This window comes from Heloderma suspectum, chromosome 5 (assembly GCF_057233095.1).
Source record: "Heloderma suspectum isolate Gila_16-S chromosome 5, 16-S_ref, whole genome shotgun sequence".
Classification (NCBI taxonomy): Eukaryota; Metazoa; Chordata; class Lepidosauria; order Squamata; family Helodermatidae; genus Heloderma; species Heloderma suspectum.
In genome coordinates, this window is record NC_139462.1 from 230631547 (window position 1) to 230647817 (window position 16271).

General features: G+C 48.8%; 1 protein-coding gene across 3 annotated transcripts in view; it reads right to left on the reverse strand.

Annotated features, from left to right (window-relative positions):
* Positions 1 to 16271, reverse strand: part of KIF9 (kinesin family member 9) — a 33164-nt gene that overhangs the window by 3783 nt on the left and 13110 nt on the right. For all 3 annotated transcript variants that reach the window (XM_084859515.1, XM_084859514.1, XM_084859513.1), the window contains 9 exons: positions 14140 to 14244; positions 13670 to 13725; positions 11450 to 11540; positions 11078 to 11211; positions 6672 to 6866; positions 5700 to 5908; positions 4606 to 4785; positions 2108 to 2223; positions 621 to 725 (listed from right to left, as the gene is read on the reverse strand). In XM_084859515.1, the coding sequence (XP_084715641.1) occupies positions 621 to 725; positions 2108 to 2223; positions 4606 to 4785; positions 5700 to 5908; positions 6672 to 6866; positions 11078 to 11211; positions 11450 to 11540; positions 13670 to 13725; positions 14140 to 14244 (1191 nt within the window). The remainder of the gene's footprint in view (positions 1 to 620; positions 726 to 2107; positions 2224 to 4605; positions 4786 to 5699; positions 5909 to 6671; positions 6867 to 11077; positions 11212 to 11449; positions 11541 to 13669; positions 13726 to 14139; positions 14245 to 16271) is intronic.

Here is a 16271-nt window from a genome sequence, read left to right on the forward strand (position 1 = left end):
AAGTGGAGGTGTAGCATCCATGCCCCTCTGTTGCTCTGCAGGAAGCCCAGAGGAGTCTAGTCTGACAGAGATGGAAGTAAGTGACAAATGGTTTGTTAACATTCTACTGATTTACTTGGAAAGCTTTTAGTATTGTAACATGAGAGCCAGCAACAACTCCCCACCTCTGCATTCTAACTAGCTGCCATAGTATCCTTATGCCTGCAGAAACAAGCCAGATGAAAACCTGAAATGAATATACAGGGGGCCATTCCACCTTTTTGTCCCCTGGCCATTTTTGCCCGATGAAGAGTTCTGTGAAATCGGGAAGCTAGCACATCTTTAAAATCCTGATGGTGTCACATCCTTTTATTGACTTTACGTCACTATTTCTGTATGACCGACACTTCGATCTGTTATGGAGAGTTAACAGAGAACTGTGCGTCCTAGGGACCTGGCAGTAATTCTCTAAAAAGCAGCACAGAACACAAGAACTGCCTTGCAAGATCAGGCCAAGGGTCCATCTAATGTAGCACTCTGTTTTCAGCAGCAGGGGCAGCTGAATGGAAACTCTGAAGGCCTGATGGCTTCCCCCCGCCCCCCCCCAGCATTTGATATAGATCCACATGGTTTTACTCTACCTTCCGGTCAACCTTTGCTTTAGCATTGTAGAAGGAGACAGAAGCTGGGCAGAATGGTAACACTTCCTGCTGCATGCGGTCAAACCTCTCCTGTTCGTCTTCATCCTGGCAGGAAAAGAAGAACAGAACACCAAAGGCAGATAGACTTCAAGAATGAAATGACAGGGTTCATTGATATACAGAGCAATTGTAGCCCTACCGGATGATGGGAAGCATACTATTATGTGCAAAACTTATGGATCCAGGGACTTTGCCTCAGCTGAGGTTGTGCCACAGAGCATAAATATATTGTGTGGCCTAAGCTACTGGGAGAACACCCATATGTGCCAAAACTCGGAAGGCCTCACAGCCTCACATCACTGACTTGAGAAAGGATTCAGCTTAGGCAATTCAGGCAAGGGCTGGAGTTCTAGCCCTGGGATTATTAGAGATGTGGTTAGAGGTAGCCTTCTCTTGCTGCAGCTAGCAGAGGTCTTGTTTCACAAATTCCACACACCCTTCCATAGTTGGGGGGGGGATCCACAAAGGCACCCCACATCATGGATGAGACGAGACATCTGGGGATACAGACAAATGTCTCAGTCCGAGCCCACTTTCTCTTCAAAGGCTTTTAGAAGACAAGTGGCATTTCCATTGCTCCTTTCTGCTTGAAGGTCAGGGCAGCGGTAGAGAAAACAAGATCCTGGAAGCGAACAGCTATCTATGCAGATGGTGTTGTCAGGAAAGGTTGGTTACCAAGTCGCTCCTAAGGCCTTGACTCTACAAACTCCCACATTGCCAGGGGCAGGTCTGTCAAGTAAAAGCTTGAGCGTAGAGGGTAATAAAGCAGGTGTCCTCTTTTGGTGTACCCAACAGGTGGGGTTTCCATGCTCATGCAATGGACGCGGGCCCTCAGGAATATGCGGAGGCCTTCCTCCATTAGGTCCCCTTGAGGCCCTTGTGCTTCAACCCTGATTGGCCATCCAGAGCCATAAAGAGGGAACGCTCCATGCCAAAGCACCGCTGCAACCAGTAAACACGGTCACACTCATTAGGGGTATGCACCCAGATTTTGCAAAAGGACCTCCCTCTTTGTACTCTGCACTTTTTCACTCACCACCCATGGCAGGCCCACTAGTACACCAGATACCCCCTCCCAGCTCTTTTGATCTCCCCAAAACCAAGGTCTTAAACAGGAATGCTTTGCAGGAGTCATTCACTTTGTGCTATCCCCTCCAGAGAGTTCATCTCCCCTAGGCAGCTTTCCCCCACCACCATCCTCCTCCGTCACTTCACTCCTCCTTCACTTTCCCTGTGTGGGAAGGCCACAGGGAGCCCCGCAGGAAATGTTGGGAATTTCCTGCGATGTAACCACTTGGAAGCTGCCAGTGCAATTCCACTCTTCAGTGCCAGCAGCCGATAGAGGGCAGCTGGTGCTTAGCAGCTGGATCTACTCTTTCAGTGACTAACATGACAAGGAAGGCCAGTACCCTCTGGGCCTTACTTACCAGCGTCAGGACTCGGTTAATTGGAATCATGCCGAGCCTTATGGCTCCTCCAGGCCTTAGTGCCTCCTGTACCTCCTCCGGGATGAGGAAGGACTCATTGTACCAGATTTCAAATTCTGAAAGGCAGAAGGGCAGAGCACAGATATACACGTTTAGAGTCACGAAGGGGCCAGCCTGAGCTATACAGGTGCTAGTCATTCCCCTGTCCCTGCACTTCAGGAAAAGCCATGGAGCCAGTGGTCAAAAGAGACTGGCCAGCGCAGACGATAGTCCACTATTTTGAAAAAAAGGTTTATTCCAACATTTGACACACTTTCAAGACCAACCTTTACACACACTAATAGCTGGTTCTCTTTGCCACAGGTGTTCCTGAGCCTCCTTGAAGTCAAGGCAGAAAAACATTCCAGCCTCCCCAAGTATAGTTCAAACTTTTTGGAGGCCCTTCTCAGGGGCTGCTCATTATTTTCCTCAATCTCCGCAGCCCCAATCCGTCTCTCCTCCTTCAATTAGCAATATTAATACTTTGGAAGAGAAACAAAATTCAAAGTGATCTTGATAGACTGGAGCACTGGGCAGAAAACAACAGAATGACATTTAACAGGGATAAATGCCAAGTTCTGCACCTAGGAAAAAGAAACCAAATGCACAGTTACAAGATGGGGGATACGTGGCTCAACCACACTACAAGCAAGAAGGATCTTGGAATTGTTGTAGATCACAAGCTGAATATGAGCCAACAATGTGATGTGGCTGCAAAAAAGGTACATGCTATTTTGGGCTGCATTAATAGAAGCATAGCTTCCAAATCCCGGGAAGTACTAGTCCCCCTCTACTCAGCACTGGTTAGGCCTCATCTGGACTACTGTGTCCAGTTCTGGGCACCGCGCTTTAAGAAGGATGCAGAGAAGCTGGAGAGGGTTCAGAGGAGGGCAACAAAGATGATCAGGGGACTGGAAACAAAGCCCTATGAAGAGAGACTGAAAGAACTGGGCATGTTTAGCTTTGAGAAGAGAAGACTGAGGGGAGATAGGATAGCACTCTTCAAGTACTTGAAAGGTTGTCCCAGAGAGGAAGGCCAGGATCTCTTCTTGATCATCCCAGAGTGCAGGACACGGAATAATGGGCTCAAGTTACAGGAAGCCAGGTTCTGGCTGAACATCATGAAAAACGTCCTGACTGTTAGAGCAATACAGCAATGGAACCAATGACCTAGGGAGTTGGTGGGCTCTCCCACACTGGAGGCATTCAAGACGAGGCTGGACAGCCATCTGTCAGGGATGCTCTGACCTGGATTCCTGCACTGAGCAGGGGGTTGGACTCGATTGTCTTGTAGGCCCCTTCCAATCCTACTATTCTATGATTCTATGAGCAGTGTGCCTTAAGCAGTCTGAGTTCATCTTTCCCCTTCCTCCAATTCCAACAAAGAAGGATGTTGGGAGGTAGTATGGGGCACCTTTGCACCCCCAAAGCAATATGGCATGCAGAAGTGTTGCTGGATCACCCTGGAACTTGGGTGACTGAGTGCACCAGAACTTTGCTTGAGTGGCAGGACAGATTCTTTCATCCAGAACTGAGGCACAGCGGAGATTCCAAAAGGCAGCTGCACTTCTGCAGGAAGCCAATGCATGGCTAGTTATGCTAAGAGCTTTTCTTAGAATTGTGGATGAAAGGGACCACGTGAATCGACCAGTCAACCCCCTTTGCCTGAGACGCAGTACCTTGCAGCATGCCAAACTGCTTGCCTGGGAGAGGGGCGGGGAAGAAGCTTCCAAGGTTTGCAGTATCCACCTTGGACTCAGGGGCCCAGAACAAAACATACTATCTCAGATGAGTCTTTGGGTACAGCCATCTGAGTCAGACATGGAGATGATACCTCTGTTCATGCAGCCCCCCATTTTATTGGCCTCAGTATCACACGCCACTAGAATGCTTTGCCAGACCTTCTGTAGTACAGCCAGTTCTCCACCCATATTAGACTTTTGCACTGTGTCCTCCTTTCCTATGTGTGCTTATTAAAACATTTTATCTGTGTTTGATTTTGCTTTGCCTGGCTGTAACAGCGAATAACTAAACAAGACTAAGCTACTGTGATTCTAGTTTCATTGCTGCCATCGGTCTCACCAATTTCTTAGGGGATTTTGCGTGTTTAACCCTAAAAAGTGTTTGCAGCCCCTCCCAATTTTGAGTCTTCTGGTCCTTCCTTCATCCAGGCCACTGTGGAAGATCATAGGTAGCTCAAAGCCCAGCATTGAAACTATGCTGTACACTTCTGGGTTTACAATCTGGGGCTGTTCCACTTATTTTTGAGGTGAGAATGTTTGCTCCTATGAGACTGTCTAACAGCACCTTTCCATATACATTTCCTGTACTTGCGCATAACAAAAATCACAGGCAGACTGGTTCAGCACAGGCCAGGTGCTCATGCCTGCCCAGGCAATGCTACCACATGCAGATGAGATGAGAAGGGAAGCTCTTTGCAAGACTGCAGCTGGCAGTACCTGTGACCAGCCTGTTGCGGCACTGATCCACCAGGTGTTGGCAGTATTGGACTTCAGACCGGAGATCTCGCAGCTCATTGTAATCCACCCGGTACTGCTTCTTCAGATCCTTCAGCTTCATGATCAACAGGAATTCCTCTTCGTCGATGATGATTTGTCCTTCATCATTCAAATATTCTCCTGTAGGGCCCAAGAGCAGAACAGTTTTAGGGACACAAATCAGACGATCAATGGAGGAGGATCTCGGGCTGAAAGCAGATGTGAATTTTCAAGCTATTTAATGATCACTCAGAAAGTTCTGCTTCAGTTAATGGGCATTACCACTTTTCAAAAGATAGTTTATGATAACCATGGTTTCATGAACTGTCTTGCACACGAGCAAACAAACCTCAGCTTATTTCCCCTATTTCTGGTTTGTTTCTCTCCCGCCCATTTCTCCAGCCTTCAAAGCAGTTTCATTTTCAGGCTGCTCATGCAGGATGCTTCTGTTTCAGAGCAGACAGCAACGGAAAGAAGCCAGGGGTAAGCCAAGGATCTGTGTTCAGATATTGTGACAAGCCATGGTTAAAACAAGCCAGGCTTCATAAGCCAACAGCAAACCATGGCTTCTATTTGTGATTTGTTGCTGGTTAACAAACTGTGGTTTGTTTGCAGGGATGACTCTGGAGAGCCACTGCTGCTGGTCAGTGTTGACAACACTGGGCTAGATGGACCCATGGTCCAAATCAGTCAAAGCAGCTTCCTATGTTCCTAAGCCGCAAGGTCACCCTGGATGGGTGCCAACACCCATGGACTCAGCACCCGGCACAGGCATTCGCCTGGCCCATTTTGTGTGCTACTGACAGATCCCTGGGCACTATATTGTAGGGTCAGGAAGCCCCAAGCCCCTCCCACAGCTGTGCTGGCTAAGAAGTGCATCTGGCATCATCTCAGGAGCTGGAATGTAACCTCGAAAAAGAGCTTCAGCCTACTGCAGCCGCACAATGTGGCACATGTACTGTGGCAGTGAGCGCCATCAACGGCCAAAGCAGGAGCCCGATGGGATGAAGCTGCGTTTGCAGGCACGAACTCCCATCCGGCCAGAGTCTGCTCACCCTGCTGCTCCCGCTCAGATTTCTGGGCCTCCAGTGCCTGCCTGGCCGTGTCCATCTCCTGCTTGAGCAGGTTAACCCTCTGGGCAACCTCATTCATTTTTTTCTTGCGGTCATTCAGGATGGTTTTGTTCTCCTTAAAGATCCGGTTGATCTCACTTCCACGCTCATTCTTGAAGTCCTCAAAGGCTGTTCCCCTGGCAGGTGGGGAACTGTTCAGAAGAGACAGGTAATGCAAGATTAGCCATATTCTACCCACAGAGCCTGGCGATTTCAGGTCCGTGGACTGACCACTGGGACATACCAGGGAGTCACAAATCCTCCCTTTGAGCCATTAGGAAAATAAACAGACAATCTCTTCTGTGTGCAGGGAATGGAGGGACGAGACGGAGTTTTCACAGTGGAAATGAACCCCAAGGGTTGCCAGAGTCAATTTGAACTATAAAACATGGGGGGAGCTGGTTGAGAATTTCGTTTCATTCTGATTTTGAGAAAATGCAAAGTTCTCCATATTCAGCACTAAAAGACCTTGAGATTAAAAACGATAACCGAGTGTATGAGAAAGCAAAACTGGCAGATTTGCGTACCTGGGCCCAGGGCTCTGAGTGCTACCTCCCTTTTAGGGCTTAATCAGGGTTGCTACCTCTCTTTTTTTGACAGGCTCGTTATCCTTAAAAGCTACATGGCAGGCATGTATCAAGGTCCTTTCCATGCTGGGAACAGCTGTACCTGTTGAATTTGGCTGGTGCAAATGGGGCAGAATTTTGCTTATTTGCTTTTGATGAGAATCTACAACATTTGCAAAGTTCTTCATATTAGGGAAAGAAAGACGAGATTTAAAAAAATCTGAATGCCAGAGAAAGAGAAAGTGACAGATTTACCCCTCTCTAGGGGAGAGGGCAGGGTATGTCATCTAAGTTGCATTTTTGTGGGCTCCAGCACTCCCACCTCCCTAAGATGCATCAAAGTAACTACCTGGGCCTGGTGCTTGAGTCGTCTTTTGGCGCAGATTCAGAGCGATGTGTCTCAAGACTGAAGGCATCCTGGTCCCGGGTGTCCTTTGCATCCAGGTCCTTGGATGTGGCCACCACCTGGCTGCGAGACAGGGAAATGGAATCCAGGTCCTTCACAGAAAGGGAGCTCGCCAGACCTTCCTTCCGTGTGGTGGGGCTTGAAAACAAACAGAGGGCTACATTTTACAGTAGGGTCTAGGGCTCCGGCCATGCTTCAGTGGTTTGCCGGAGGTCATCATTTGACTCTAGGAAACTAGGCCATTCACCTAGTCTGAGAAACCCAGAGATGCGGCTTTGAGAGCCACCACCAAAAGCTGGCCAAGGGAAAGACCTGTGATTAGAACAGGTGCCCTGGCTACTTTCCTGCAGCCATAGAAACAGGGCTATGTATATGTCACATTCTGCACCACAATGAGGATGGTGGATGGCTGGAACCTCTGTTGACAGTTCGCTTCACGGCGTGCTTGGCCACGCTCTGACATATGTTTTAAAGAATCAGAATGGGCAAGCAGTGAAGGGGAGCATCCTCACAGATGCCGTTGCAGGTCTCTGTGGGCACCACATTGGGAAAGCCCAACATACGCCATAGTGAATGTATTAGTCTTCAAAGGTACCAGCTGCCTAGCTCCAACAGCCTTGGGGAGACTAACAAGGTTCCCCTTCTGGAAAGAGTCGAGAAGTAAGTGTAAGGCATAGCCCAGATGTTGGAACCAGGATTTGCTGACCAACAAAGGTGTCCAATATACTACTGGGGAAGAGCAGAGGGTATTTCCAAGTAGCGCCAGAAAGAGTGAAGCGGCTGGGCCAAAGCCGAAAGGACACTCAGCTGTGGATGTGTCTGGTGGTGAAAAGAAAATCCGATGCTGTCAAGAACAATATTGTTTAGGAACCTGGAATGTCAGATCAATGAATCAAGGTAAGCTAGAGGTGGTCAAACATGAGATGGCAAGATTGAACATCGACATCTTGGGAATCAGCAAACTCAAATGGACAGGCATGGGCGAATTTAATTCAGGTGACCATCATATCTACTACTGTGGGCAAGAATCCCGTAGAAGAAATGGAGTAGCACTCATAGTCAACAAAAGGGTGGGAAAAGCAGTACTGGGGTACAATCTTAAAAATGATAGAATGATCTCAGTACGAATCCAAGGCAAACCATTCAACATCACAGTAATTCAAGTCTATGCCCCAACCACTGAGGCCGAAGAAGCTGAGTTTGATCGGTTCTATGAAGACCTACAACACCTTCTAGAACTAACACCAAAAAAAGATGTCCTCTTCATCATAGGGGATTGGAATGCTAAAGTAGGAAGTCAAGAAATCACCGGGATAACAAGCAGGCATGGCCTTGGTGTACAAAATGAAGCAGGACAAAAGCTAATAGAGTTTTGCCAAGAGAACACGCTGATCATAGCAAACACTCTTTTCCAACAGCACAAGAGGCGACTCTACACATGGACGTCACCAGATGGTCAATATCGAAATCAGATTGATTATGTCCTTTGCAGTCAAAGATGGAGAAGCTCTATACAGTCAGTAAAAACAAGACCTGGAGCTGACTGTGGCTCAGATCATGAGCTGCTTCTTGCAAAATTTCGGCTTAAATTGAAGAACGTAGGGAAAACCACTAAACCGTTCAGGTATGACCTAAATCATATCCCTTATGAATATACAGTGGAGGTGAGGAATAGATTTCAGGGATTAGACCTGATAGACAGAATGCCTGAGGAACTATGGACGGAGGTCCGTAACATTGTTCAGGAGGCAGCAACTCAATCCATCCCAAAGAAAAAGAAATGCAAGAAAGCCAAGTGGCTGTCTGATGAGGCTTTACAAGTAGCTCACGAAAGAAGGGAAGCGAAAAGCAAGGGAGAAAGGGGAAGATATACCCAACTGAATGCAGAGTTCCAGAGAATAGCAAGGAGAGACAAGAAGGCCTTCTTAAATGAACAATGCAAAGAAATCGAGGAAAACAACAGAATGGGAAAGACTAGAGATCTCTTCAAGAAAATTGGAGATCTCAAGGGAACGTTTTGTGCAAAGACGGGCATGATAAAGGACAAAGAAGGCAGGGACCTAACAGAAGCAGATGAGATTAAGAAGAGGTGGCAAGAATACACAGAAGAACTATACAGGAAAGATCTGAATGTCCCTGATAACCATGATAGTGCGCTCACTGAACTTGAGCCGGACATCCTCGAGAGTGAAGTGGGCCTTAGGAAGCATTAGTAACAACAAAGCTAGCGGATATGACAGTATTCCAGCTGAGCTATTTAAAATCCTAAAAGATGATGCTGTTAAAGTGCTGCATTCAATATGCCAACAAATTTGGAACACTCAACAGTGGCCACAAGACTGGAAAAGGTCAGTTTACATTCCAATTCCAAAGAAGGGCAACGCCAAAGAGTGTTCAAACTACCGCACAATTGCGCTCATTTCACATGCCAGCAAGGTGATGCTCAAAATCCTACAAACTAGGCTTCAGCAGTATGCGAACCGAGAACTACCGGAAGTACAAGCTGGGTTTCGAAGAGGCAGAGGAACTAGAGATCAAATCGCCAACGTTCGCTGGATCATGGAGAAAGCAAGAGAATTCCAGAAAAACGTCTATTTCTGCTTCATTGACTACGCTAAAGCCTTTGATTGTGTGGATCACAACAAAATGTGGCAAATTCTTAAAGTGATGGGAGTACCAGACAACCTTACCTGTCTCCTGAGAAACCTGTACGAGGGTCAAGAAGCAACAGTAAGAACCAGACATGGAACAACCGATTGGTTCAAAATTGGGAAAGGAGTACGACAAGGCTGCATATCGTCACCCTGCTTATTTAACTTATATGCAGAGTACATCATGAGAAACACTGGGTTGGATGAATCACAGGTCGGAATTAAGATTGCCGGGAGAATTATCAACAACCTCAGATATGCAGACAATACCATCCTAATGGCAGAAAGCAAAGAGGATCTAAAGAGCCTCTTGTTGAGTGTGAAAGAGGAGACTGCAAAAGCTGGTTTGAAACTCAACATTCAAAAAACTAAGATCATGGCATCTGGCCCCATCACTTCCTGGCATATAGAAGGGGAAGAAATGGAAGCAGTGACAGATTTTACTTTCTTGGGCTCCAAGATCACCGCAGACGGTGACTGTAGCCATGAAATTAAAAGACGCTTGCTCCTGGGGAGGAAAGCTATGGCAAACCTAGACAGCATAGTAAGAAGCAGAGACATCACCTTGCCGACAAAGGTCCGTCTAATCAAAGCTATGGTTTTCCCAGTAGTAATGTATGGTTGTGACAGCTGGACTATAAGGAAGGCTGAGCGCCGAAGAATTGATGCCTTCGAACTGTGGTGCTGGAGAAGACTCTTACGAGTCCCCTGGACTGCAAGGTGGTCCAATCAGTCCATCCTAAAGGAAATCAACCCTGAGTGCTCATTGGAAGGACAGATCCTGAAGCTGAAGCTGAAATATTTTGGCCACCTAATGCGAAGAGAAAACTCTCTGGAAAAGACCCTGATGCTGGGAAAGACTGAAGGCAAAAGGAGAAGGGGACGGCAGAGGATGAGATGGCTAGATAGCATCACCGATGCAATAAATATGAACTTGAGCACGCTCCGGGAGAGAGCGCAGGACAGGAAGGCCTGGCGTGCTATGGTCCATGGGGTCACGAAGAGTCAGACACGACTGAACGACTGAACAACAACAACAACAACAATCCCAACTTCATCCTAAATGGTACAAAAACAAACTCGATCGCCCACTTTCTCCTCTACTGCACGGTCTACAGGACTTTCCCCACTGCGACCCCAAGGGTCAGAGCCCATGCTCCATCGAGAATGATGGTCAATGGCAGCTCCCAGTTTAATACTGGAAGTTCAGGCCGTTTGCGAGAGTCCCATTGACCAATCAGCCAACATGCTTTTCTTGCTCCCTCTTACAAGGCCTGCTGGGAAGTGGGAGCCCAGGACAGCAAGGAAGCATGTGGCTTCAGCTGAGGAGGAGCAATGCCAGTGACTGTCACAGGCAAGGTGTTACAGGTTTTCTGTACCATCATGCCCTTACCCCAACAGAAAACAGAACCCTGATTTTTCCAGACTCCAAGATCAGGTGAGACAGCAAGCCCTTGCTTCCTTGACCAAAACAGAGCATGCCTGAGAATTGTGGATAATGTCCCATCTTAGAGGCACCCAGGGACGCCTAGCACTCATCCCTCGGCCAAAGGAGGAACCATAACCAAGCTGTCGTCTGCCCACTATGGAGGGAAGACACCTCGAACTTCAGCCTCGAGGTCATATTTATGATGGTCCTCAAAAGCATGGAAAAGCCTGCCTGGAGACAGATGACTGCAGAAATGAAAGTGGACCAACCTGATCTGTTCCTTGCCTTTCTTCGCTTTCATTTTCTTCCCACCAGGCTTGGATGAGAAAGGAGCAACGCCAATGCCAAATCCTTGCCCGTCAACTTCCCCAACCAGGTGGCCATCAGCATCGACTAGCCCTGCCTGGTAACAGTGAAGAGCAGATGAAATGCTGAAAGGGTTTGAATCTGCATCCTGAGATGCAGATCAGCTGAGATTCTGCTCCTGGCACAAAGTAGACCCCCCTCAGCCCAAATTCTGATTGTAGGAGACCCAGGTTCTGCAATCAACTGAGCTTACATGGGTATCGTCTTTGGGGGGGGGCGGGGGTGGAGAGCAGAGCAGTCTTGCCTAGAACACACACACATGCATATCCACCTACCTTCTGAACTACAGACAGGGTCGCAAAGTCATTTTTGTCTATCAGAGTGAATTTGCTCCGCAATCTGGCTTCCACTTCCTGCTCTTGTTGGCTAAAGGGAGAGACACACACCGTTGAGCTGAACTGTCCTGGGCACTGACCTGGTTTGCGTGGAATGTGGATGTGCAGGCACAGCCATGGTTTGTTGTTGGGTTAACCGCTGAGTTGTTTAGCCCCTCAACAACCTAGGTATCCAATTTCACATGCCACACTGCACAACCTACAAAGGAGCCGATTGTGTATTGTGCTGTAAAGCCTGCATGTCCCGGATGACCCATTGGTTTTTAACTGATGGGTTCTTCTTATGCATGAACAGCTCCCTTATGGCAGGGCTTATCACCATGGTTCTGCCTACTTGCAACTTAAGGGTGATCAGGGCTTTAATGTAGCTTGTGCTTTCCTTAATGACTCCAGCCTTTGGAACGTGACACCTGTCAAGATTTTGGGAGAAAGCAACAAAGGAAGCAGTCTAGCACTTGGAATTTGGAGGGAGCAAGAGAGCTGTGAGGTTTTTAGACAGTTCGCTTAAAACGCCCCCACCCTGAGGCATCATTGGGGTATAGCTGCTCTTTGGGGGGGAGGGTGATCTAATGCAGGATTACCAGTTCTGCTACCTCCTATAGGAATTCATTTGCTTTCACTCTGCCTTGAATACGTTAAATGAACAGATTTCTTTCTCATTAAGATTTTGTATTGGTCTTATTAAAAATGGAAACAAAGAACAACTGAGATGGCCCATATAACCTCCTCCACCCTGGCCCACTCAAGAGAGGAAAAGAAAAATAAAGACAAAATAAGGTAGGAAGCTAGACCTTCGGAGAAAAAAGAAAAGGCTGAGAACAAAAGAAGAAATAGGAGACAGAGAGGCAAAAGGCAAGAGCAGCAGCAGAGGAACCCAGGAAGCACATGCTGTTGCTGCTCAGAAAGACAGGGGAAGTCATGCCATGGTAAGTGTGAAGGTGCCAGGGTGTCCCTCCCAACTGTAAGTCCATAGGTTCATTGAGGAGGAGACATGAGACCTCCAATATTGCAGGATGATCCTTTTGGCTGCCAAAGCAGTTCTGTGAATCCTTACCACCTGACATTTAAAGTGTGTCCAAAGTACAGGTATCTATCTATCCATGCCAAGATAAAGGTATTAAAGGTGATTCCTAGCTCTCATATCCTTCCAAAATTGTTCACCTTAAGGGCAAACAGGAGATTACACCTGGGAGTGCTGCCCCTCGGTTTCTCCACTGCTTGAGGAATTGGGGAGTGCCCAACAAGAGGTGAAGCTACCTAACACTGAATCCTAACAATATTGTTCACTCTGGCTGGCAGCCTCAGGCAAGGGTCCCTCCCAGTCTCACGTCCCTCGTCTTTGTTAAATGGGGATGCCAGGGATCGAAGCTGGGAGCTTCTGCAGAAGATGCATCTTACTATCGGCATTCAAGGTGCTCCGTTGTGTCTGCTGCTAACTCACAAATGTATCAGAGTCCATAATGCCCAAACAACAAACTGTCATAGTTCACAGATCTAGAATGCCTATCCTATGGGCGCCAAACTATTATTGGTCCGGGGTGGGAGTGGGGGGGGGGCAGATTTCCCCCACCCACCCAGACCACTGAGGCAGGGCAGATGACCTCAGGGGTGGGGCCCCACCCCGAAACCCATGCCCCTCCCCGAAACCCATGCCCCTCCCCGAAACCCATGCCACTCCCCTGAGGTCATCTGCCCCGCCCATGCTGCCTTTCTCTATGCCTCTCCCCTGTAGAAAGGGACTCAGCCGGCACCTAGAGATGCTTCTCCAGGCGCCATTGGAGTTGGGCACCTCCTTCGTGTGCTATGCTCCGTCCCCACTGAGGGCTGTGAGCAGCACGCAAGGAGAAATCCTTGCTTCTTCTCTCCGGGATAAGAGCAGGGATTCCTTTCCCAGCAGGGAGGGAGCCGCCCTCAGCAGGGAAACTGCCATGGGGAGACTCTTCATCCCTGTTCTAGGGAAACACTTTCTAGGGCATGAATGAAGAACGCACCAGAGTATCTGCAGAGTGAACTCTAATACCAAACAGATGCAGTGTTTGAGAAAAAAGGAGTATTATATGGGGACTTCACAAACAGGTCCATAATCGGCAGAAGGCTAATGAAGGGTTTCTAAGCACAGACATCAGCAAAACATGCCCACAGGTGCTCCCATGTACTTACCCCAAAATCATTTTGAACTGGTTAAAAACTTCATGGAGTTGTCTGATGCTCAAGATCTGGAAAGGACAGGTTGAAGCAGAGAGAATTGCAGGATAGTCAGGAGAGCGATGACAAGCCAGGATCTCTGGCTGATGCTTAAAGGATGCGCCATGGTGCAGCGAATGGGTCAAAAAATGAGTGGGAGCTTATACACTACTGCTTTACAATGGGAATCCGCAGTATATCTCATGGCATCATTTACTGTTCCCCCTGCTCCACTGATCCAGCCAGCTCTGGATCCACTCCAGCTGGGATTCATGCTTCAACTCCCTGTGTGCTCAAGCTACCTCCACCCCGCACCGACAGCCCACACCTGCACAGCCCTGCCCTGGGTTCAGTTGCTTTCAGATAAGCAAGAAATAAACCCATCGTAATAACAATTCAAGATGCACAATTGTACACAGTCTCATATCTGCAGGACAGCGACTCACATCTAACTCATCTATGGTTCCTTCGAGGAACCGGCGGACTTGAGAGTTGATCTCGGCTACCTGGATTTCGTTTAGGGGCTCATACGACACCGCAGGGCGATTGAGCTACGGACAGAAGAGAAGAAGAGCCAATGAGTAGGTGGGCCATCAGCAGTTCCTCCCCCACCTGTTCTCAAGCATGCTAGAACTCTCCCAGTCACAATTAAGGGCACAATCCTATGAACATTTCTGTCTAAATAAGTGCCACAATTCCCAGCATTCCCCAGCCAGCCATGCTATGGGCTTTCTGCCCCATGTTTCCACCTGCATAGGGATTAGGACTGCAGCTCTGCCCTGCGTTCCAAGTATCTAACAAAGAATCCTAAAATATTCAACCGCTTGCTTCAAGGTAGGACCATCAATGTTTGGGGGGAAACTATAGGAATAGTATTGTAAGTCACAGTAACACTTAGCTTTTACATGGCATTTTCAGGGCCTGCATCAGAAGTCGGCATAGGCAGGCACCTGAAGACACTAGGGCTCAGGAGAGAGCACCACGAACTCCTCCGTCATCAGAGCCGCTGCACAGCACAGCTGCTTGCTACCACTGCTGCCACCAGCCACGCGCTGCACCCCCCCCCCCCCGGATGCGTTTGCCTGGTAGGCAGCGGCGGCACTGATGGGAGCCAAATAGCCACTCAGCCCCAAGCCATGCCAGATGGTCACCATTTCAGAGTCCCTCAAACGCAATGCCCCTCGTTGATTTCTGGCACTGCGTTTTGGAGAAATTAACATGGGGGCTACCCAGTGCAGAACGAGGCCAAGTAGGCTCTCCCACCCTGGAGGCATTCAAGACGAAGCTGGACAGCCATCTGTCGGGGATGCTCTGGCTTGGGATCCCTGCACTGAGCAGGTGGTTGGACTCGATGGTCTTGTAGGCCCCTTCCAACCCTGCTATTCTATGATCCTAAGTAGCTGCTGAAATTCCTCCCATGATGCGACTTCCTGCCAGGTGGACACATTAGGGGAAAGGTGAGTGGCTGGCAGTGCTGGCGGTAGCAGCAACACATTGCTGGTGTCAGCAGGCAGGAGTGGCAGGGAGCCGGGCAAGAGCTTTGGTGGTGGCAGGGGCAGCCCAGGTCGGCATCGGCCGGTTGCCCATCAGGAGCACGAACATCTGGTGCCGAGCGCTTTAGTCTTCAAAGACACGACCTTGGTGTAAACCTTACAACAACTCTGTAAGGTATTATCCCCATGCTGCAGAAGAGGATGGGGGGGGCGGGCGGATGCTAAGAGAGAATGGCTTGCCCAAGGCCAGCCTAACGAATTCGCTCAGGTGGCAAGATGCAAACCGGGAACTTTTCGATTCATAGCTCGGCCTCCTAGCCGCTGCACTATACCAGCGCTCTGCCAAAAGGCTGGTAATTATGAGCACGCACATGTTCCTACCACTTCTCTATTTGCAAGGAATGCTGGGGTACGGGGTGCCTCTCCACACTTGACACCCCTGGGGCTGCCCCTGCAGGATTCCTGATGGGATGGGACGGGACGGGGCATCGTGTCAAGGGTGCAAAGCAAGGTCTGCCTTAACAGCAACAGCGTCCCCAAGCGCAGCGCTTTATTTCCCCACCCCCCTTATCAATGAAAGGCTTCTGTTCGCTGATAGGGAAGATGGAAAGGGGCCTGCTCCCTCCCCTGGTGACCCCATCACCGCAAGTCAAGCCTGCACCTCCCGGTGTGCACAGCCCCCCCACAGCTCTTGTCCTGTGCTCCGTTTCTTGGCCTCACGTTAGAGTATGACTGAAAAGTGGAGACTGGCTTTTATACATGAAAACAGACTGGAGAAGCAGCAGTTGTACGTCCAGGCCTGCGGAATAGTTTTCTCTTTTGCATTCATCATCTTTTCAGTACGTTTCCTTCCGTTTGCCAAGTAGCCCGTATCAAACTCCTAAATAAGCTCCCTGAGGGGGACTCAAAGGGAAATGAGAGCCAAAGCAAAGGTGATGGGGCGAGCCCCACGGGGCAGGATCTGTCCCCGCTGAATCGCCAACATCCTCACCCTGTCGGCACCAGGATAAGACTTTCTTCTACTCCCAGGAATTTGGCAGCATATGATAAGGTTTTAACTGGCCCTGGAATTTTATGCTGTTTTG